Consider the following 25254-nt stretch of genomic DNA (forward strand, 5'->3'; position numbering starts at 1 on the left):
TTTATCCATTTAAGTCTCTGTATGATGCACTACTACATTATGCTTTTATATTAACTGGATCATGCACTGTTTTCTTTTGTTATCTGGTTTATGGAAACCTTTAAAATATAATTGAAATAATACAATTATATTACTTTGCCTACCTTTCAGTTCTCAGTCATTGTGTGTATATAGGTCTGTAGCATTATCCAGCACAAGGCTGCGATTGTACATCTGAATTATTGGCTTGTTATGGTCCTCAAAACATGGCCCCTACAGTACAGGCCCAATCGAAGTCATTGGTACTAAATAGATGATTTTAGCCGGGTTTTTGTACATCAATATTGGTCATTCAGCTGTTTTGTCCCAATGCTGTTTGATTGCTAGAAGTGTGGTTATTTAAAGTAAAAGTTTCTATGAAAGTGAAACCCTCCTACACCAATTGTTAGTCTTTAAAATCTTTTGGGAGTGGGATCATTTTATAAATGAATTGGCTACTGTGACAAATTGCCCCTTTTAGCAAATGTTTTGGTTCGTTCACAGCCTCTTTGTACAAAGGTTTCCAATTTTAGCCGTGCTCCTGGGTATCACTCCCTGCCAGGAGTGTTTTCAATAGATAGGTAAGTTGCATTCCTATGAGATATACAACTGTCACTCAAGGCACAAGACGGTTGCTGGACCCTCCAGCCTTTCTCTTATGAAATAATTCTTCACTCCTCGTTTATTTCATATTTAGCATTTATTTAATTTAATCTGAGTTTTCGTGTTGAGTTCACACGGTTATTTCATTTCTTTCCAGAAAAGTATATACTTCATCCAATGCATTTCGAGGGTTAAACCGCCTTCATCAGGGAAACAATCTGTGAGAGTCAAATAATAATATCTCTAAGTATACATTACTCATATGGTCACATGCACCTAATTAATTATGCTTACACTCCTCCGCAAACATTAGATTGTCAATAAAGCTTTGTCATCAGGTAAAAAACCCGCCCCAGAACCAGATCGCGATGTAGACACCTACACGCATGCGCAATTAGGCACGTAGCACCTTAAACTTGGAATTACACACAGCGCGCAACGCGCACAACGTCACAGGATCAGAGAAGCCGCACAACACAACATGGAGGTGAGAGCTTGGGTGAGCAGGGAGAACGGCAGGCCTAGCGGCAGCGACCCAGTAAAGACGCACGCATATGGCAAGGCCAGCAACCCGTCAAGGAACGGTATTTATTAGTCTCACCCTGAGAGGTAGTAATCCTAAATGGAACGGCAGTGGCGAAGTTAATCGGGTTGATAGTTCAGTGGGGTAACAGCGATCAGGAGACATAGCATTTTTTCACACACGACAAGAGAACGCCGGAGCGGGGAGGGGGAACCTGCCAACAACAGTTAGAGTATAAGCGTAATTAATTAGGTGCATGTGACCATATGAGTAATGTATACTTAGAGATATTATTGTTTGACTTTCACAGATTGTTTCCCTGATGAAGGCGGTTTAACTGCCGAAATGCATTGGATGAAGCATATACTTTTCTGGAAAGAAATGAAATAACCGTGTGAACTCAACACAAAAACGCAAATTAAATGAAATAAATGCTAAATATGAAATAAACGAGGAGTGAAGAATTATTTCATGAGAGAAAGGCTGGAGGGTCCAGCAACCGTCTTGTGCCTTGGGTGACAGTCGTATATCTCATAGGACTGCAAATTACCCCTTTTGACATGGTTAGCCCCCACCTTTTACCTGGAAATTGATGTGATTTTGATTGTAGTGCACAGGGTCCATGCCAACCAGGTTCCCTTTGCTGGTGCTTCTTCGCTGAAACTATTCCACAATTGGCCCTTTCAGGCCCCTGTAACTTCCTAGTAAATTGTACCTAGGGCATTGAGATTCAAGCTGGCCCACTAGGGGCCCTTCACCATGACCTGGTGCAGACAAAACGACAAAGTTGACATGGAACACTTTCTGTGTACCATGCCAACTAGCACTGCCTCAGTTATAGGTAAGCCACCCCTCTAGCAGCTCTCACAGCCTTAAGGCAGGGTGCACTATACCCCCGGTGTGAGCGTACCTGCATGAGCAGATATGCCCCTACAATATTTAAGTCCATTCTTAGATATTGTAAGTGCCAGGGAAGCCATAGAGAGTACATAGGCTGGAAACCCAACAACTCGAGTTCCCCCAGCACCATGCGTGCTTGGTACCAAACTACTCCTTTCAATAAACCCACACTGATCCCTGTATGGGATATATTGAACCATGTACTCGGTGGGCACCTCAGAGGTGCCCCCTGAAAACCTACCAACCCTGGTGCAGTCACAGACTAGATGTAGGCAGCCTGCCACTACCAGACATGTTTCTGGACCCCTAGGCAAGATCCTCTGCTATCTTGGACCAGAAACAATGCACATCCTGGGCAGAGGTGTCACACCGCCTCCTCCAGGATGGACACAGTGGAAAGCTTCAAAGGCCTGCCACCTTTGTAATGCGACCCCCAGCCTCTGCTGCTAGCAGCAGATGGCATCCCACGGTTTAACACCCCCACTTTGATCGAGAAAACTTAGAAGAGTAGGTGTGCAAACCTCTGCGCACCTCCAACCCTAAGGTGAGGTAGGCTAGGTGAAGCACATATTTCAGCCTCCGCCATCTTGAAGTTGGGGAGACCCTTTCAATCAGGGATAGGACTATGCCCCCTCACACAGGAGGGTGGCATAATTGAGGGTGTAGTCACCTCAGGTGAGGTGCCCATTAGCCCTAACTGGTACTCCCCTAAAACCCCTCTAAATGTAGTTTGTAGGTGCCTCCCCCAGACCTGGAAACTAGTATCTGCCCACCTAAGAAGAATGACTGTGAAGACTTGGCCCCATCCCTACTGGCCTATCTCCAGCTTCAAAGACCCTGCAAAGAAGACGATGTTTGTCCTGCAGCCAGCGACTTCTAGAACCCAAGGAAGACTGCCTACTCTTCGAAGAAGTCCAGAAACTCCCAAGGACCCTGGGCTCTGTCCCCAAGAAACCTACACAGAGGACTCTGATGCCCGCAGAAACTGCGAGTACGGCCCACTCTGCACCCAACGCCTCCAGCCTGTGTCCAGGTGGCCAACCAATCCAGAACAGGTTTCCCAGTGATCCTGACCTCCGGTCCATATATGGTTGTCCCTTTCTGGACTCCACAACGACCCCTGCAGCCTGAATCCTGAAGCATCCCCTGACTGCGACCGGCTCCTGTAAGAAGAATCACATTTCTAAAGGCACCCCTGCATCTGAAGCCCCAGGACTGTGGTGAGCTGAACAGTCTGTGCCCCTGCGACCGCCTACATCTCTGGTAACCTCTGCTGTCGCTGGTCTCCCTCCTGCTGTCTTCAGCGAGACGCCCGCAGCAAATTTGTTGAAAGCAAGTTCTCTATTCAAAAGCATTGACATGCTGCATTGGTGCCCTGCATCTGGCTGCCCCTGTGCTGCTGGTGGTGTACGTATGGTGCGGCTTTGTGGGGGCCACCTGTGCTTGCTCTAACACCCAAAGCATGGTCCCTGCAACCGATTTACCTACTTGCAACCAGTGTGGCTTTTGACCTCTGCGCCCGGCACCTCCTGTCCTGCTGGTGGTGCAGTTTTGGTACTCCCCTAATCCTTGTCACTTGCTAACCTTTGGTCCAGAAGACTAGAACTGTAAGTCGGATACTTACCTGCATAACCGCATTATTGTTTTCCTTCATAGGATGACATTTAACTGTTTGAAAATTGCACGAAGTATCGACTTTTGAAAGTCTTAAGTATTCTTCCTGCAAAACGTACTTACCTTATTGTGAAGATCTTGGTCTTAAAATAAAACTCAAACAAAGCTTATTTTTATAACATTTGTGTGGATCTCCTTTTTGAGTCGTGAGTCCCTTATTGGTTCTGTGTTGTGCATTAAATGTCTTGCACTCCTCTTTGTTAGGCCTATGCACATTTGGGGACTCTCTGGGCTCTGTGTGCAGTATGACACCTAGTTGGCATACCATATACAGAGCCATATTCCCACAGCTACTAAAGAAAACTCACTTCTTATCGTGTGCTATGAATTTCTTCCAGTGGGGAGGATCATATCTTTCACTTCTTTGTAAGTTTTGTAAAAGTGTAGCATATGCTGTGATATAATTAAAAAATAATAATAATAATTTGCTCAGATATTTTGGGCAACACAAGAAGTGATTTAACCCTTTTTTGAGAACGCCTTGAATTAAAACCTGTAAAGCAACCATGAAGCTCTGCAAGTTCGCGTCAGCTAAAGCTTTGATGTACAGACTTTACGTTTTTATTTTTTTCATGGATAGTGTTTAGGTGTTTGGTACAATAGCGTAAGCACAGGAGGAAGACACTTGGTCTTCCTGTCTAATAAGATGCTTTTTATGAAGCATTGTATTGAAATAAAATCAGAAGGAATTTGAGCTGTAAAAATGTGCTTTCTATCATAATAGTTTTTCTAGACTTATCCAGAACATGGCCCAGGAGCAGGCTTTCAGGACTCTCTAGTACTAAAGACTTTTGTCAATGTGCCAAACCGAGACAGAAAGCCAGTTGGACTGCAACTTCCCAACAACTCACTGATCACTGTTTGAGCGACGTGTTTAAGATTGCAATCTGTAAACTCTTGGTGATGAACATGATTTAATAAAGAGAATGAATTTTTTTTTAAAAGTTGCAATCAACCCTGTGAAACAAAACCGGGAATCTCTCTGCTTCTGCTCTCACATTGTATTAAGTGGAGAAGTGTGGCTCACTGGTTAGAGGAGGCATACCCTGATGGAGAGGTCAGACCCGGGACCAGGGTTCAATTCCCGACGCAGCAGGGTCTTGAGCTCAAAAATGTCCACGGACTCGATAATTCTCGCCTCGGTGCCTACTCGAATCAATGGTTCACACTCTGCAACTCTGGGCAATAGCTTGCTTAATCTCCACTACTGCCCACCACGATGGGATGCCTGGTCTTCACCTTGTGGATGCCCAGTAGGGGTTATCTCGTAGGGAAAGCCAGGACGGGTTCCCAAAGCAAGCGCTAAGAGAACTGTCGGTGATTTGGCGCTATATAAATCGAAATTAACATAACATAACATTATGGAGGCAGGCACCAAGGCAAATAAGCTGTCAGGATTCCACTGAAAGTGCACCACAAAAAGGTGGCACACTGTCACTGCAGCCCCTTAGGGCAGTCCTCTTAGAGATTGAAAGGGGGTCCCAGAGACCCCCCCAGATAATCCCTTGCAGGCAGGTGCAGTCACTCTCTGCACCCACCTGCACGGGGAATCTCTAAACCCTCTTGAAAGTGCAGGTGGCCTACCTCCTGCACTATGAAACACGGAGTGTCCTTAAAGCAGCCGCTCCCTATTTAACTTGAATGTGCTGCTGTCAGGGCAGCTCGAGTTCATAGCTTCACTGAGGGCAGCATATTCAACATAACAGTGCAAACTTTGCTCCAAGGCGCACCTTCAAACCGGTGTGCCAACAGGCAAACAGGAAACGTGTGCCCGTATTACAATACAGCCCCAGACTTGCAAGCAAAATTCTATTCTAGTGCATACTGTGTGAATATAAACTATTATTAAAATCAGCAATGTAGAGTCAATGACGTTTACTTAGAGTGTGATAACAAATAATATTGTAATATATTGGTAAATTTATAAAGCTTTCTTTGAATCAATATTTATAATCCCACCTTCATCCCTTTGGCTAATTAAACAAATCTTAAAAAGGAATTAAAGAGCCTAATTAAAGTTTCAAAGATGGTTCATGCCCCCATCATTCGTCTGAACTATAAAACCAAAGTTCAGTATAATAGCAGCATTTGTTATCCTCGTCTGTGTGTGCAGGCAGGCTGATAAGCCAACCGAGTGAAGGCTGAATGTGCCTCCCGATAGCCTTCAGCTATCAGGTGCCTAGTTTCAAAAAATGTATAGGTTTTCTGTGGTTCCCCAGGTGCCTCTGTGCTAGGGTCCAAAATCCACAGCTATGCACATTGCGAAAAAGAGTCTGTTTTCACTCCAAAAATGTGATATGTCCATGTAGCGTTTCGGTACGTTTCCCGTTGCAGGCACTAGTCCTACCCCCACAAGTGAGGTACCATTTTTATCAAGAGACTTGGGGGAACACATTGTTGTAGAATAACTGTTATTACCTACCTACTGTCAATGCATTTCTGCCTTCCAAATGTAAGACCATGTGTAAAAAAGAAGTCACTTCGAAAAATGTCATAGAATCCACGTGCTAGTATTGGTACCCACAATATACGAGATGTGCAAATAACTACTGCTTCTAAATTCTATGTTTTGTTCCCATTTCGGAAACACATAGGTTTCATTGATAACTATTTTTCACTCTTTATCGTACCAAATGAATTGCTATATACACATTGAAAAACCATTGTAAGTAGAAGGGTCCAGTGGATGTAACGGTATATTGCTTTCAAAAATCTGTCGTACTTAAAAGAAGTTACAGGTGAAAACGTTGGAACAAATGGCTGTTTTTTTCAACTCGTTTTAAATATTCTCATTTTCAACTGCTAGTTTCTATTAAAAAAACATTAAGGATCTACCCAATTGACCTCTTGCTGAATTCAGATTTTTGTCTACTTTTTAGAAATGTATAGCTTGACGGGATCTATTATTGCTTTCACACCCATTTCTACCACTAACTGGGAGGAGGTTGAAAGTACAGAAAGTAGCAAAAATAGGTTATGTCCCAGTAAAATGGCAAAACTGTGGAGAACATTTTGGTTTTCTGACAAATGTCTGCCTGTCTCTGAAAGCTGGTAAGATTGTGATTTAAGCACCACAAACCCTTTGTTGATACCATTTCCAGACTCTTTCTTCTGCAGCACTTTTCCCCCATTTTTCTCCCAAAAAACAAAATTGAGCTGTACTTTGGCTAATTTCTGGGTCTCCTCCAGGGTAATACACAAACCCTGGGTACCTTTAAAATCTCATGATGTTGGAAGAAAAGAAGGCAAATTTGGCGTGATTACATTATGTGGACAAAAAGTTACAGGGCCTAAGCTCGAACTACCCCAAATAACAAAAAAAAGGCTTAGCACAGGGGAGGCCTAGCAGGTAACGGGTTAAAAGGAGAGAAAGGGGCTATAGTATGGCAGTCAGAGCGCATGTATAGGTGGTTTAGCGCATGTTGTACATGAGCTTGGCTCCCAAACTAACGCTGGGCTAGAAATAATCTGATGCCAGTCCTGCAGTTGCGGACCTCCCAAGACTGTGGAAAAAGCAGAGGTATAGGCCACCCAAAGCAAGAGCCACTGCTGTGGAAATGCTTGGCTACTGCCTTTTTGCGGTTCTCTCTCTGTTGCTCTCCTCAATCAGAAATAAAATGCCAAGCAGTATCCTGTTCCGTTGTCCCTCTTGCACATATGTAAATACGATATGGAAAATGCAAGCCAACGATTTTTAAACATTAATTTCAACAAAGGCTACAACTGACGAATCCAGAGTCTAATCATTTCACTGATACTTCTCTATTGCAGTTTTATTGTCATTAATGGTGTTGCCTGAGCTTGCAGGACTTGTTTGTTTTAATTGTATTTCTGGACTATTCTTCCCGTGGAAAAGTTGTTGTTTTGTGGTTGCTGTCCTTTTTCTGTTGTAAATCTGGAGACGTGCTTTTTCATTATTCATTGATTCTAATTACAAGTTTAATTTTTAAGGTACTTTTACCCATTTCCTGTTGGACCTATGCTTTATCAAGTCGAACTATCTATTGGAGGCCAGCAGTTTCATGGGAAAGGAAGGACAAGACAGGCTGCCAAGCATGATGCAGCTGCTAAAGCCCTGAAACTCTTGCAGAATGAGCCCATGCCTGACAAACCAGAGGTAAGGGCAGACCCATCACTCACAGGCATCTTGGCTTTCAATTTCTAAATATCCTTTAGAAAAAAAATTCTGAGCTCACACTGTGTAATGTGTTAGGCACTCAAAATCTTAACCTTTCGACAAAAGGAACAAATTTTGTCCATTAAAAAATTATTTATAAATTTTTGTCACGGCCAGCTCTTCATACAAGCTCCAAATTAAAGATTTCTGAGCTCCCAGTTCAACTTTAAAGTAAATGATCTCCTCTCTAGGGCCTTTAATTAATTTTGAAGGTCTCACCTAGCTGTCAGCTTGCGAAATACCACCTCTCTGGACCTTACCCAAAAAGTTTAGTAAGCTTAGAACCAACCCACTCCTTTTCGTTGGCTTGCTTGTCACTTTTCATGTGCTTGCTTCTTACTCAGTGGCTTTCCTTCTACTTGTTGTGTTTCACTCTACCCTGGTGCATTGTTTCTGTACTATCGTTTTGATTGAATGACTTGTATTCTTCTGCTCAGGTTCAGGGAAGTATTTTTTCTTGCCCTCTGAGTTTGCTCATATTTTCTAGCTCTACCTTATCAGCTTTAACCCAAACAGCTCCTGTGTGCATTCCATGTTACCCTTGCCCCCACATCTCCCAGCTTGCCTATTGCTTTCCCTGCCTTTACCTTTCTTTCCTCTGGGAACAACCTCCAGTGCCTCTTTTGCCCCCTTGCTCCCACTCCTTCCCCACCTTTTCCTTTATTTATCCCCCACCCTTCGAAGTAATTTCATTTACATTTTTTGGAAGGCATGGTAGCTGCCATTTGCTGCCAAGTTACTCTGCATTGCAAGAAGCGCCTTCGCAGAGCAAATTTAAATAACATTTTTTATTTGACATTCCAAGTGCTGTCCATCAAAAAAAAGGCTTCTCATTTCACTGGCTCATGTACGGGCGCTCGTAGGCGTGTTATTGCACCTTTTTAAAATCTTTTTTTGCTTATTTTACAGTTTGTTAAATAGATGAGACCAATTGGCTTTGCCTGTGCTTTTGGAGTCCAAGTAGTCCTTTCAGTAAGACAGTTTGATATTTACTTTTACAGCTAAGTGACTCGTGGGAGAAAATAATAATGCAGTATGTAGTCTTTTTTTTTTGTTTTAAAGTGCGGTATTTAAACACACAACTAAATAGGATATGTGAGCCATGCACAATTTGAATCTATACATATATCTGCTTCTGTATGGCTTTGCTTCCCATGCACAACCTAGATGTTGAAATGCATTTTTTTCAGCAACACTGATTTCCATGAGCTGTCCACAGCAGCCCTCCTGAGACCTTCCACTGGAGAGGGCTTCAAGGCATAAACTGCGTGTTGAGGTGGAATATGGGAATAGAAACGTGCATAGTCCATGCTGCTTTACTCGTGGAAGGCTTGCTGGTATGAAGTGAAACTTGCAATTCCTGATCAGGGGCTATGCTGTTCTTTCAGGAGGTCTCTCACATAACATGCACTCACAGATACTCCGGTCAAGTGGAAATCTGAACCTAGCTGACTTAGCATGTAGCATATTCTGCTTCGGACCTACATGTCCTTAAAGAGATGCTCATCTTGCAAGAGTCATTTCACCGTCCCCGGCACTCCAATTCTTTCAGAAAGAAGACAACATGGCCTCACTGTGTGTCATGGCCCAGTACATGCCCTAATTAACGATCCAGCGCAAGAGCTCCCTACGTTTAAAGAGAAAAGGAAAAATTTTAATATTTTAGTTCTGCGTAGAGAACAAATGTCTCATTAAGAAAAATGTATTTCAGCATTGTACTGAAAATAATGTACTATATATTGCTTTATTCTTTGTTCCCATCAGCTCCATGTGTGGAGGAGTAACTTAAGGACCTTCTGCTGGACCTCATATTCTTTTGATTTGGAACCTGCCTAAAGAATAGCCCATTAAAGGTGTTAATTAGTTAATTTCTTTGAGGAATAATTAGTAAACCCTTAGGCATACTTGTTTTAGTTGCAGGTATTTTGCCACAATGCTTGCCACAATGATTCGCGGTGATGAGAGGAATGCAATGCTCTTGTCAGAATGGTACCATGCCATTTACCCAGGTTTACGTAATATGCTTATTCGGAGTTCATCTATAGCTTAAAACTGAAAGTACTTGCTCACTCTAGGCGCACACAGGAAAATGCACCTAAATACTTTACATATCCCACTAGCGCAATCAGAGGTTCCAGAATTACATCTGAATCAGTAGCTCTGCTCCTTTTGGAAATAAGTACAGTAGATATCTGGATTGTGACGTGCAAGAAATGAAAATCTTTCTCGTGTGCCACATTCAGTCACTGAGAAAGGCCAGGTGAGTCTATACATTCTAAGCATGCATTTCGAAATGTCCCTTGTTCAAAGTTCCCAAAGAAAATAAGCAATGTAAAATCTACAGCTCAAACAGCACTTGCTTCAAAACCAGATTAGATTAAGAAGTAGCTGCCATTAAACCAGAACTGATCTTCGTTGTATACATTAGAATTCCCCCATTTTGGACCTTTAGTTGGCATAATTTACATGTGACATAAATAAAGTACTGTATGATCCTGTACATAAGTTAAAGTATCCTTTTTTGCCTTTGTGTTACTTTACACCAAAGTGATTTCATTGTTACTTTCTTTTAGCCTTTAATGTCTGCGTCTTCATTGTTGGTATTTTATTTGCAATAACTAAAAGCTAGCCCCCCTGCCCTGTTTTGAGCATTATACGTGCTAAACCTATAAAATTGGTTATTCACTCTCAAGGGATGCTTTTGAGCGAACTGAAATATGGGGTTTCTTGTACGTTAGATGAGTTGTAAAATGTAGAAACTTTACAATACATGGAAGTTCAGAATCCTGTGTAGAATTGTAATAAGTGAACTGGCATAGTGCATTGATAAGTGTATACACCTGTGTTCAGGTATTCTTAAACAATGTCCTGGTTAACAGCAAGAGGTAGCCTATGCAGTTGACCAAAGTAGGTCAAGCTGATTCCAGTGCCCAATTTTTTTAAACTACTTCTTACCGCCTTGTTATATCTTCTGTTGATAAAGGTGCCAAAATGTTGTGTAGCATAAAGATTTTTTTAAAAACCACGAACACTAAAGATAGACAACATATATTTTTCCTTTTCCCTCTACATCAAGCAATGTCATATATATTGTGTAATCAACCTCCTAGAGTTGCTTAGATACCATTAATTAAACGTAACATGTAAGTCATTTTATATTTGGGAGAGGCAACGTTTGTAGTTTCTAGACAGAGCAATACCTTTATGAATACAGGAATTATTGTTGTTTAAATGATTTTTATCTAGGGTTAGATTTGAAATATTACAGGCATAGAGGATGAAAAATACAACATTTAATTTCTATCTTTCCCTGTAACAACCGTTTTCCATGGGCTGACCCACAACTTATGTTTGCCAAAGGATGGGGACAAGAGTAACTGTCTTGCATGCACAGCATTTTGGTGCAGGTAAACTTAAGCGGTAGTGTAACAGACATTAGCCACATTATGCTTTAGTGTAGAGCAAGACGCTATTGAGTATTCTCAGGTCCGATAAGGAATGTTGAGCTCACTTCTATGTTAGGCAAAGTATTTCAGTAGGGGAGCTATTAGAAGTCCAGCTTCCTTAAAGAACCCTTCATTACAAGAGCAGGCACCGTACCTAGATCACACGCAGAAATTGAGACTCTGATACACAAACCAACATCCACTCAAAATGTGACCTGAAATCTTATCAACTTCAAAGAGGATTGTCCTAAGGGCAAAGAGGAAGCATTGAAAGAAGAGCAACTCCGAGACACACACTACCCTGAAAGGAAGATAGTCTGCCATCACCCTTACAAAGAGGATCAAGTACAAGAGAGTACAGATTCGAAACGAGCCTCACACTTCAGAGGTGGAAGGCCCTGAGACGATCACCTGCCTTCGGATCCAAAACGCCTGACAAAGTAGATACAAGGTCATGAAGATGATAACACTCTCATTGATTTTCAGTTCCAAAAAGGAAAGCAGATCTAGTGCAGAGATACAGTAATCACAGACACAGCAAGAAGGTATTCAAGTTGATATCAGACAAAGGCAAATAGGCATAAATCCCAACATAAGGCACATTTTGGCATAGTATCATCAACAGACTCGTCTGTGTGGTCAGTCACCAAACAGAGAATGCTGACTTACGGGAAGGACATTAATGATAGAATTCAAAAATATCTTACCCCAAAGAAGTGAAACACAGTCACAGATAAAACACCACCCTTTCCTCAACCTCAGACACCTGTTATGGAGGACAGTGATGAACCGGAGGAAGCACAACCGTGAACCGTGAACAGCATAGATTAGGTTGACTTGGCTGAGGAAGCCTTGGATACATCTCCACATCTCCCCTTCGATACATCTCCAGTCAGAATTCTCCATCTGATAGCACATCCCTCAGTGCAGGGATCACATACCATGTGACCCGACAACAGAGCTTGAGATTGGAGAAGAATTCGTTCTATTGAGACTTCATTTAGAAAGAAAAAAAGTAACTTGGCAAGCTATAGACAGCTCTTCAAACCAAGGGTTAATTAACCCAGGGTGAGGAGAACTTAAGTCTGCTCCACAAGACACACATATTGAAGGTCCTATACAGCTACGTACCTCTTTTTATAGAGGGCAAGCAAATGGAAGCAGTAGTTGAGTTTCAGCTGGGGCTGCCATATCATAGTGCATTACTGCCTTCCAGGCACTACTTGATGCGAAGTATATCAGTTAGACAAAATGTAAGCCATTCTCCAATATAATCTGTCACCCCATATTGTGCTTCAAGGTGAGAGGGTACTGCTTTGTAGTGCCTGCACAGCACGTGAATTACAGCATGAAAAGCTGCAAACGGGAAATGGTATTTAACCGTTTAAGAATTGTTTTGAAGCATGTAGTGTTGTAGATTGATGTGCGACCCTCGAGCCTCCCAGATGCATGGAAATCAGTTGAAAACTCCAGATAAATGAAGCAAGACTTTACAGCACAAGCTGACAGATATGGTTTGCGTTCAGGAGATTTCCTCTCAAGTTATGTAACGCACTAAACAATAACTTAGATTTCTTAGAAAAACAACGTAAAATATTCCAAAAATAACAATAAGTGAGAGTACAGTACGTAATTTACAGCACTCCACCCATGCAAGTACATTTCCCTTCTGCAGAAGCAGTTAGTTTTTGCAAATAAGGGAAAGTACACCTTATATGGGCCGTTCTTCCTTTTGTTTACAGTTAAATTAGGTTCAATGAGAGCAATCTTCCAAGTTTGTTTCTTTTGTAGGGATAGGTTAATTAAGCAAGCGCTGGTGCGATGGGATGTTTGTTTCTGCGTCCTTGTAACAAAGGAAGTACAAACATTTTTGGTTTATCTGCAAGCTAAACAATGTTGACAATTTGTATCTGAACGCTTTGTGTTATATAATCGAGTATACTAAATGTGTGCTTCCTTTGCCAGAATGAGTTTGGTCACTGAAAATATTTTTATTTAAAAATGACAGATGTTGCTGCATTTTGTCTTGGGCACAACTCCCAATGCTTACAAAGCTTATAGCACTATGTACATCAGAAGCAGCGTTGAGCAAGTGTACTCCTGCAAGGGCTGCGGCAAACACCTCATCTCTGCAATGGGGTCTTGAATAACTTCTGGACCCTCTTGACATTTTGTGTGTGGTGTCTTTTATGAAACATGAACCCTAGTAAAACCCATACTGTTAATAATTTGGTGGTGCATTACACTCTCCTGGTTTAAAACCCGTATTGCATTAGCTCTCCCCTGTCAACTCTGATGGACATTTCCGGTTTAGGATAGAGTGGCACCTTGAGGATCTCTACAATATGGAGTTATGGAATTTGGTAGTAAATGAGGACTCCAAAGACTTTCTAAGCTGTATAGCTTGATTTGTTGTGAAAGAGAAAATAGATTTGATTACTTTACAAATGAGAGCACCTTCAAATGTGCGAGTTCAGCAAGTTTGCTGTACGAAAAACTTTCGTTTGATTTAATAGACTAAACTTTTTTTCCATATATAATACCAATTTAGCCACAGGATGCCCATGAGCACTGATTTACCTATTAGTTAATTAACAGCATTGTCATCGGGGCGAGGCAGGAATGTTTCTCACATCATGTTTAAAAGCTATAATTTTTAATAATACATAATTAAAGCTTGAAGTGGTAGCACTCTATCTGTAATCAGCAGATTTTACATTGATATGGCCAAAATCTTTCCCACTGACATGCTGTTTTACTGATAAAACTATATAGTATACAAACAGTAATGCTTGGAAATAAAGATTCTACAAATATGTCATTTGCATAGCACCAAGTAAAGTTTTCTGGTTTGTTTTGCTCCCATTTAACTCTTTGTTAGCATCACACTTTATTACAAAAAATGTGCTTTCATAATTCCATATATATTTTTAAATGTGTGTAATATAAATTAAGTCTATTTATTTAAACGTTAATGTGTTAGAGAAAAATAACTGACATATTTCAGACCGGTCACTTGACAAGAACCTCTAACTCTAGTAAGAGAGAGAAAAATAAACCTCTTTCCTTGAACAGACAGCAAATGTGTCAAGCCAAAAACAAAATGTAATGGCTTCTTTAATGCTCATTCACTTTCTGAATGAACAGAACACATGATTCTTTTCAGCCTAAATTCACTTGCCAGATGGGACTAGTAGGTGCTAAAAATAGCTCGATCTGATAAAAGTTTACTCTCTATTTTTTTTAAGGCCTGATTTTATCATACAGACCTTAAATAAGCTACATCTAATCCTTCTAATCCTTACAACAAGCAAGAATGTCCCTAACTGCGTACACCACAATAGTTGCTTCATAGTTGGAAGTCTAAACTTGGACAACTATTTTCATCTTCTTTTGTAACTAAACCACCAAAGACATTAAATTGTATCGCCTTGGCGCCCATCTCCTGGTCAAACTGAGCCTCACATGTAGTCTTTATTACTTCTCCGTGTCTGTCGTCTGCGACTGCATTAAAAAAAATACATGCTAAAAGTGCCTGGCCTATGCAATAAATCTGAAGATGACTTCTATTTTGTTCCCTCGTCCTCTTCTTAATCACAGTAAAAATAAATGAGATCTCATAAGGCTGAAATAAAACCGAATAAATGATTGCTTATTTAACACAATGTACGCAAATTTGCCTAATTTCACAGTGCAGTACAGCCTTGATAATGGAGTTCTTTACTGATACAATGGTACACACATGGTCTTTTTGGTCTGCCTTTTTGATCGTTGCTCGACGCCTGCTTTTCTTACTCGATCGTACATACTGCCCTAATCCTTCCCCTCCCTTTGCTTCTTATTCCGATTTGCGTTTTCCAGTTGAGTTTGTTCATCATGGTCTTCTCCCAATAATGTCTTATTCTCCATTCTTCTTTCTCTTCGTTGTTTGACAAGTTTGTTGCTACTAGCCCTTCCCTTCATAAGCGTCCACCTGAGGTCAGAATACAAGATAATGCAAGTTCCTAGCTGAATTGCGATTCCCACTGGTACACTGGAGGTTTGGAGTAGTTCACCAATATATTTTGCCTGTTGAATGAGGGGAAAATGTTCAGGTGAAATTCTGCCCAGAATGTAGAATATCATGTGGCAGTCAGCATGGATCACAGGTTTTTGTATGTTCTATCCCATTCCAGCTGCAAAACTCACAATCACACAGTACAAGTGTGAGACTACCACACAGTAAGTGTAATGACCTAACCGGTATTACCAGGTTACTCCCTTACGGAACACTTTTGATCACCTAAATTCTGTCTCCTTTATCTGGAATTAGTCCTGCTAGCTTTGACAAGTTTTCAATGCTTTTGAACGCAGTCTGCTTTTTGGGACGTATCAGTCCTCTTTTTATTAACAAAGTCCCTAGTTCCTATTTGCAGTTATTTGTTTGTCTGGAAAGAAGTGTTTCCTAATTATAATTTGAATTCACATTTACATATGGGAGTTTGTTATATTGTAGTGCACATTGAAATATATTATAATTTGTAAATTATTTGAACTCCTCTTGGCCATGTTCGTGCTGAATAAAACAAAAAAATAACTAAATAAAATGAAAAAGGCACCATTCAACAATAAACCGAGTAAGCTTATGCAGTGATAAAAAAAAAATGTATTCTGGATTTATGTCTAGGCTTGAGTGTGATAAATTTTGATTGTAAATATTCATATATAACAGCCCATTTTTAATGAAAGTGTGGTGGAAATATCTGATCTATACAGTTACTCGAAAACAAGATGCTCTTTCATGTAACGTATATATGAAAACAGAAGCCAGAGCTCAACAACCTTTTAGTTATTGTATAGTTTTATGTGACAGAAGTTGCTGGCAGAGCATTTAAGTATAGTGAGGTGGTTATTTTTTTGGTTCAGCATCTCAACCAGTAATAGTTACCTTGTTAATTATGCATGCCACTCGATATCAAACCTTATCCTCTCTTTACCAAACTGTAAGTCATGTGTATGTACATGATATTTGTGTAGGGGGGGCCTTGCCAAAAGGCAACAGAATTCTGTATATGGTAAAATCCAAAGTTGCAGTCAGTGATTGATAGGGGTGGTAGCTGAATTTTGGGAGTAGAAGTGTACCGTTCATGCATTGTGAATGATATGGCCTTTTTTAAAGAGGGTCTTTCATAAATTGTAGCTCCATTTAACGGTCCTGGTGGCTACAAGGATGCTGCTTCAGATCCTGGTAGTATAGATGGAAAAGCATGCAGCCTTTTTTTAGGTAGAGTTTACTCGAACCTATTGTTGTCAAACCAAAAGCTGACTTTTTACGATGCGGATTTTCAAAAGTTCACGTGAAATCATGTGACCACAAGCTCCTTTGTGCACGAGCTTGCATTTCCCCACAGGCTTCCCCCTGCCAGCAGCATTTGCCACATCAAAGGCTTCCGCTGCCCTGCCCCCCACCGTCACTTATTCACGGCCGCAGGCCGTGACTTCAAAGGGTTCCGCTGCCCTGCCCCCTGCTTCACGGCCATCTGTTCCCCAGCACCTCCCCTCTCTGTCCCCTAATTATTCACTGCTGGCCGGCCGGCACATCTAGTTTTCCACGGCTTTCGTTTTCCGCTTGATTGTTTGCTTTGCTAATGCTTGTTTACACTGTTCCTTGTCGTATTGTGCAGTTTTGTATTATTTCGCCGATGCACACGGCTTTATCATCCCACGTGGCAACGATGTTTATTGCGCTTTTCACAATGTAAAGAGTGCTTCGTACAAACTTTCTCCATCTCGCCGAAGCGCACAGCTTTATTATTTTTTTTCGTAGCACTAATGTATTTAAATTTCGTCCAATTAGCTCGGCTTTCTTAATATTCGTGTGCATTGCACATTTATTATCATCTTTATTCACATCTACCTGTTCATTTCATTTTGCTGGGGTTTGCATATATTTTTCTGGTTTAAAAACTTGTTTTTATTAGGTGTTATTAAGGAACATGCAATCTGTAAATCCTCCTCCTTCGTTTTTAGGTCACCCTCACCCCCCTCACTCCCCCTCACCCTCCCAACCCTCTCACCCTCACACACCATCACACTCACTCACCCTCATACACCCTCATCAGCATAGCATAACAAAACATAGCATGGCATAACAAAAAAAGCATAGGATACACAACCTCACAACCCTCTCACCCTCGCTCTAACACACCCACCCTCACTCACCCACCCTCACTCACCCACCCACCCTCACTCACCCACCCTCACTCACCCACCCACCCTCACTCACCCACCCTCACTCACCCTCACCAGCATAGCATAGCATAACAAAACATAGCATAGCATAACAAAACATAGCATAGCATAACAAAACAAAGCATAGGATAGGAAAACATAGCATAGCATAACAAAGCATAACCTAACAAAACATACCATAGCATAACAAAACATAGCATAACAAAACAAAGCGTAGCAAAACAAAACATAGAATAGTATAACAAAGCATAGCATAGCAAAACAAAACATAGCAAAACACAACAAAGCATAGCATAACAAAGCATAGCATAACAAAACATAGCAAAACAAACCATAGCATACATAACAAAACATAGCATAGCATAACAAAACACAACAAAGCATAACAATACACAACAAACCCTAGCATAGCATAACATAACAAAACATAGCATAACAAAATACAACAACACATAGCATAACACAACACATAGCATAACAAAACACAACAAAACATAGCATGGCTTAACAAAACATAACAAAACATATAGCATAGCAAAACACAGCATAGCATACCAAACACAGCAAAACATAGCATAATAAAACAAAGCATAGCATAATAAAACACAACGAAGCATAGCATAGCATAAAAACATAGCATAACAAAGCATAGCAGAGCAAAGCATAGCATAACAAAACATAGCATAGCATAACAAAGCATAGCCTAGCAAAACACAACATAGCATAGCATAACAAAACATAGCATAACAAAGCATAGGATAGCAAAACTAAACATAGCATTGCATAACAAAACAAAGCATAGGATAGCAAAACAAAACATAGCATAGCAAAACAAAACATAGCATAACATAAAACATAACAAAACATAGCATAACAAAACACAAAAAAACAGCATAGCTTAACAAAACAAAACATAGCATGGCTGAACAAAACATAATAACATAGCAAAACACAATGTAGCATACCAACACAACAAAGCATAGCATAGCATAGCAAATCAAAGCATAGCATAATGAAACACAACAAAACATAGCATAACAAAGCAGAGCAAAACATAGCATAACATAGCATAGCATAGCAAAACATAGCATAGCAAAACATAGCATAACAAAACAGCATAGCATAGCATAACAAAACAAAACATAGGATAGCAAAACAAAACATAAAATAGCATACAGCATCACTCAGCACCACCACAGCATCACTCAGTGGCACCACAACATCACTGAGCTCCACCACAGCATCAATCTGTGCAACCATTCAACAACAACTGGTTCAAATATGTTATCTCAATGTTTCAAGCTTTATTACAATTGTAACAAAAAGATGTTAATATTTGACATATGTTCTTGGATTTTCGTCACAATAAAACACACTAAACATAATCTTCACAAATATTATTTACAAAAGTTTAAGCTATTGACATTATAAACTACAATAACTTTTATTGTATTAATTATTAAAAAAATTAAAAAAACATTATTTGTAATATAAATACATGTAAGTCACGTAAATACAACACAAATTGCATTACAAATGCTATAGGTGTCACATTTGCGAGAGTTATAACTATTGGCATTGTAAATGACAAAGCTATTAATTTCGCAATTTTCAAAAACAAAACCTAAATAAAAAATGTGTCATTTACTATACCAATAGCTCTAACTTTCCTAATATGAGACCTATTGCATTGCAAATGCTTGTTTATTATTATGATTCTTAGTTTCCAGAGTGATAGTGTCCTGGATGCTGGAGTGCAGAGGGTTTACCAGAGATGCTAAGCTTCTTCGCTTGATAAGTGGAGGTGGTGATTGTGATGGATTTGTAAATTATGCAGCTGGTTCTGAAGAGGTTGTGGGTTGGCAAGGGACGTTAATGGAGGTGAGGTGGTCGTATTTCCTCTGACCCAGGATAAGATGTGCTGCGGTGAGTAGGATGTCCTTAAGGAGTGCATATATGAAGTCCTAGAGACCCTGGAGAAGGGCATTACCACCATCCAGATAAAATAGTAAAAGTGCTTGAACAGAACCTCTGAAGTTGCTTCCTGGAAAAAGAGCAAGTGTTTAACTTTTGTTTAAAAGAGAAAATGGTGCCAGGCCGCCTTTTTGTTTTCAGCAGTCTGTTCCTTTAGTGTGAGATTGCTGTCAAGGTGAATCCAAGTCACTTGGCATTCAGTGAAAGTTGCAGTTCAACCCTGTGTCAAGGTTCATGTCATTGAGCTAAGTTTGTACTGTTTCTCAGGAACATGGTATAGGGTTGCCATTGAAAGGGAGAGTTATTTTTTTCACATACGTGATAAGTCACTGATGTACAGTTAGTCTAGTGCAAACTAGATTCTTCTATTCATAAGATTTGTTCAGATAGTTTATTACATAATGATCTTAGGATTATATATATCAACATTCCCTTTTGCGATTCCTAAATAGCGACTTTTAAGGAATCGCTATTTAAAAATGGCAAAATGGTATGTATGTAGAAATGTGCTTTTTTTTTAGCGATTTCTTAAAATTCCTTAATTGCGATTAGCAAATTGCTAATCGCAATTAAGGAATAATTTCACATTCATTTCTATGGGTCAGGAGGCCCATAGGAATGAATGTGAAATGATTCTCAATTTGCGATTCGCAATTTGCTAATCGCAAATTAAGAATACTTACAAGGGTGCAGGGGTGTCTCAAGAACACCCTGATGCACCCCTGAAAATGACATGTGTGCGCGTATGGCGCACATACATGCCCTAAGGGCATGTATGAGCGTCACATGGCACTTTAACAAATTGCATAAAGTGCATTTGTAAAAGAAATCGCAAATTACCACCAACTACAAGTTGGTGGTAATTTGCGATTCCTTAAGGGCATTTTGGATTTTTTTCTTCATACATTGCATTTAAGGAATCGCAAAATTTGCGATTCCTTAAATGCAATCGCAAAATAAGGAATGGCAAATTTTCCGATTACTTATTTTGCACCCAAATTCTTTCATACATACCATTTTGCGAAAATGGGTTCGCAAATGCCGAAATTCTGCAAATTTCTGCGTTTGCAAACCCATTTGGCCGTGATAAATATGGACCTTAGTTTAATACATCTGCACAAAAGGCCTTTTTTGTTGTATTGTAAAAGAATCTCATTTGTATTTGACAAATTTTACGGTAGGGAGGACGGTGGCAGTGTCTTCCTGATCCGCTTCTGAGGCCAGTGGTATTCACTTTAGAGCGTTACTCTGCTCACTGAATGATTATTTGTGTAATTTGAATGTCCGGTAGAAACGCTTAATCATTTGTAGTTTCATGTACTTTTAAACCTTTTTCGCCGCATTTTAATTGTGTGCACTTTCACTGAGGATATTTTAAATTTAGCATTCCTGACATTCCGAAATAATTTCTGAAGGGTCACTGGAGGTTCATCCTACCTGCAGCAGCCTGTGCTCGTCTTTTCAGCCTGCCAGCCCCGGTCCGACTCGGAAACCAGTACCGTAGAGCGGAGGGCGGGACAGGCAGAGCCAGGGACCTCTCAGCGCACGAGCGGTTAGCGCTCTAGCCATTTACCTGACAGGGCTATTTAGCCCTCCCATCCAGCCGAGCGCGCAGCGGTCGCGCGCAGGGGAGCGCCAAAGGACGTGCCAAAGACCAGCATAAGAGAAGCCCGTCTGCGCCCGGACGGGGCCAGGGGCCATGGCACTAACATCCCCAAGAGGAAGTGGCCCACCTAAGGTCAGGGTGGGTTATTCCTCCCAAGCTATGATACATTTTAGGGTAATACCACAGATTACATGTGGGACAGAAGAGCAAACCCGTCCCGAGGGGCCGTTCTCATGTAGGCGATGTCACTTTAAGGCACAAGGCGACCCAACTCCCTGGAACACAGATCACCCCCAAAATACAACTGCATGCATTGCCATCGAAACTACTCAGGGTGGGAGGAATTTGTTGTGCAATATAAGATCTCTGCCCAAACATTACACTGAGGTCTGGGATCTTATTTCTACGTACGAACCTGACCTCTGTTTCCTCACTGAGACATGACTTAAAGCTCACTCGGTCCCTGTTATTACCCGTGGGATTCCGGAAGGGTATAAGATCATCAGACTGGATCGGCCTACTAAAGCAGGAGGGGGCATAGAAATCGTTCATAAATGTAGCATAGCTGTTTCCATTTTAGATCAATTTTGTAACTCTGATTTTGAAATGATGATTTTTAAAATTGGTACTTCTGCTAAGTATTGCAGGAAGGGAGCATTGGTGTATCGCCCTCCAGGCCCTACAAAAAACGTCTCTAGCTCCCTGGTGGAAGTATTGGCTCCGTATGTCAATACAGACAAATATTTTCCATTGCTCGGAGACTTTAATATCCACAGCGAGCTACAGGATAACATGGAGGCCCAGTCCTTCTTGAATGATGTCTCCCTGCTAGGTCTAAAACAGTTCAACAGCGGACCCACCCATCAGGCGGGCATACTTTAGACCTGATCTTTTCCAATTTTCCTGATATTAAGTGTCGCACATCTGTACAGACTAATTGGACAGATCATTTTATTTTGGAGTTTTCGATGCCCAAAATTGATGTTCCTCTCAGCCGCTCTTTGCAGATTCCGGTACGGTGAAGACAATGGCATAAGATATCCCATGAAACCTTCAAGGAGATATACATTGCGCCGAAATTTCAGCCCACGGAAAATATTGATTCCGCTCAATTTAAATATGAACTTGCCATACATACAGCGGTAGAACAGATTGCCCCACTTAAATTATTTAAAAACCGTCCTGCAAAAAAACAGGAAGTTTGGTTTTTCGAAGAGCTGCGGGTTCTCAAACAAACCGCCAGGAAACTTGAGAAAGCCTGGAGAAAGGTGCACCTGGAGGTGGATAAATCCAGCACCTACCATAAAGCCATCCGAGTTGCACGTAAGAGTCACATTAACTTACAACTGGAGGCGGCAGGCAATGCTCCTAAAGTTCTATATAAAATTTTAAATACCTGCTTAAAGCCGGTGGCGTGTGAAAGTACGGTTATGTCGTCTCAACAACTATGCGACGACATTTCAGACTTTTTCACTGATAAGATTGACATTATCTATGGAAAAATTAGAGCGGCCATCCCACCTACAAGTAGTCATATAGTTCACACTCAAGTGAGAGTAGGCGCTAATCCAGGCACATTTCTCAAATTTCCCAATATCACCCTGTTGGAAGTGGAGGGGCTGATTGATAACATCAAGAGTGGGAGTCCTTCAGATCAGATACCAGCAAGAACAATGGGAGTTGTGGGCAGGGCACTTGGTCCTGAAATCCAGAACCTTGTCAACCTCTCGCTTAGCACGGGCTGTGTCCCACGAGAGTGGAAAAAGCCTCTAGTAAGACCCATCCGGAAGAACACCTCCGTTCCATGGACCAATCTGTCCAACCTTAGACCTATCTCCCTGCTCCCTTTCTTGGGTAAACTCATCGAAAAGCACGCCAATAAACATCTGTCTAACTTCCTGGAACAATCGGGAAGCCTGGATCCCTCTCAGTCTGTTTCTGGCCGAAATATAGTACTGAAACGGCCCTGCTGTCGGTAACTGATGATCTCCTTTTGTACCAGGACAAGGGTATCTCAGCTGTCCTGGTACTGCTGGACTTATCGGCAGCGTTCAATACTATTTCACATAAGATCTTGATCAAACGACTGGTTGAGAGTGGACTGGAGGGCATGGCACTGGCTTGGCTAAAGAGCTTTCTCTCCGACCGCACTCAATGTGTCACCATGGGTGAGTTCCGGTCGGATGAGGTTAAGATCACCAAGGGGGTGCCACAGGGCTCCTGTTTGAGCCCAACTCTTTTTAACATCTACGTGGCCCCCCTGGCCAATATTATGAGAGCCTTTGGTTTTTGTCCAGTGTCTTATGCTGATGACACCCAGCTGCTTTTCCCATTTAAATCCCTGACCTCGGAGGTTAAGCGATCTTTCTCCGAAGGGATGAAAGCAGTATCCCAGTGGATGTCTTCCAACTTTCTTCAGTGTAACTTTGGTAAGACTGAGGTTATGCTTTTCGGTGAGGCCAAGATACTATGGTCCCCTGATTGGTGGCCATTAGATCTGGGGCCAGTTCCCGAACCAAAGCAAGTAATCAAGAACCTTGTGGTTCGCCTCGAACAGGAGTTGACCTTGAAACAACATTGAAATAACACAGTGGGGTCCTGTTTCCATATGATAGGACTCCTCCGTAAGGTATTTCCGCTCCTCCCGGACTCCACTAGAAAGACTCTGGTCCAGGCCTTAGTGCTTAGTCGGCTCGATTACTGCAATGGCCTCCTGGCATCTGCTAATGAAGAGGTACTGGACCGACTTCAAGTGATACAGAATACTGCGGCCAGGTTGGTCCTCAACGTTCCCCCCAGATCCCTGTCTAAACCTTTGCTAGAAAAACTTCACTGGTTATCTGTCCGCCAAAGAGTGAAATTTAAGATATGTTGCATAGTACATAAAGGACTACATGACCTAGGACCCTCTTATCTGGCAAAAAAATTTGTTCCCTATGTTCCCACACGTGCTTTTAGGTCAAGTAATCAGCTGCTTCTGAGGGTACCCATGATTAGAAGGGCCAGACAGGGTGGTAAAGCACTGTCGGTGGTGGGCCCAACATTGTGGAATAAACTTCCTCTCCTGCTAAGGCAGTGCTCAGACCACTTTGCTTTAAAAAAAAACCTGAAAACCTTCTTGTTTCAGGCCTAAAGTAGCTAGGCCAAGATTTAATCATATATGATTCTTTGTTCAGGATTACTGCCCCTTGGTTTTGCTACTGTTGTCTCTGGAGCGCAGAGATACTCCTTCGGGAGTTTATTCAAGCGTGTTACAAACCCGCAAATAAAAAATAAATAAATTACATCAGTGACTTCTTGTGACATAGCCTAAGCCTGGGTCCCCTCTGCATTTTCCTGAGTTTCCTGGTCCGAAAGCTACCCCTGCCCAACTCAAAGAAGCTATGCACCTCATATTTGGGTGGTCCAACCACTCTGAAGTGCCTTTGGGTCCCATGGGTCTGGGAGGTGCCCCTACTGGAACTCTGCCGGCAGGTTCACCCTCGGCACCAGTCAGACCCTCTGGATCTGTTCTCAGATGTGAATCCACGAACTTCACCGGTGTTTGGCCCAGTGGTGCGATTCCCATAATCATTCCTGACTTCGATAAGGAGCCGAACCGATGTTGCTGGACATTGACACCGGTGCAGACTGGACCATGATGACTGTCTGGGTTGGAGACAATGCCTCCTTTCCTTGACAGGCCCTGTGTGGATTTTGGCTGGAGTGGATATGAGGATCCTTACAGCTACCCTGAAGCCCATGAAGAACCTTTTGCCCAATTAAATAACTGGTATGAAGAGCTGGCGGACGCCAATGGCCTGGACACCTTACCACACACTGGCCTGGTCTTGCCTAATGTGGCTGTGTAGTAAGGGGCACCCTTTGCTATGATCGTACAGAGGCAGCTGAGTTCCTTAACCTCCAGCTACCCATGGTGGAAGCCAAGACCCGTGTCTTGACTGAGGTGCTTACAACACAGAAGCCCTACTGCCCTTCAGTGAAGCCCACTCTGATGATCTATTTGGGCTTGGGCTTGGCCCTGCACCTGCATCCCCTTGCACATGATGATTGCACTTCGTCACTCCCCTGCTTATAGGGAACAAGGTTACCTCACCCAGCA

General features: G+C 41.7%; 1 protein-coding gene across 4 annotated transcripts in view; it reads left to right on the forward strand.

The window, feature by feature from the left end:
• The window catches only part of STAU1 (staufen double-stranded RNA binding protein 1), a 576538-nt gene that overhangs the window by 125739 nt on the left and 425545 nt on the right, over positions 1–25254 (forward strand). For all 4 annotated transcript variants that reach the window (XM_086932622.1, XM_086932620.1, XM_086932621.1 and 1 more), the window contains one exon: positions 7670–7835. In XM_086932622.1, the coding sequence (XP_086788748.1) occupies positions 7670–7835 (166 nt within the window). The remainder of the gene's footprint in view (positions 1–7669; positions 7836–25254) is intronic.

Source organism: Lissotriton vulgaris, chromosome 7 (genome assembly GCF_964263255.1).
Source record: "Lissotriton vulgaris chromosome 7, aLisVul1.2, whole genome shotgun sequence".
Taxonomy (NCBI): domain Eukaryota; kingdom Metazoa; phylum Chordata; class Amphibia; order Caudata; family Salamandridae; genus Lissotriton; species Lissotriton vulgaris.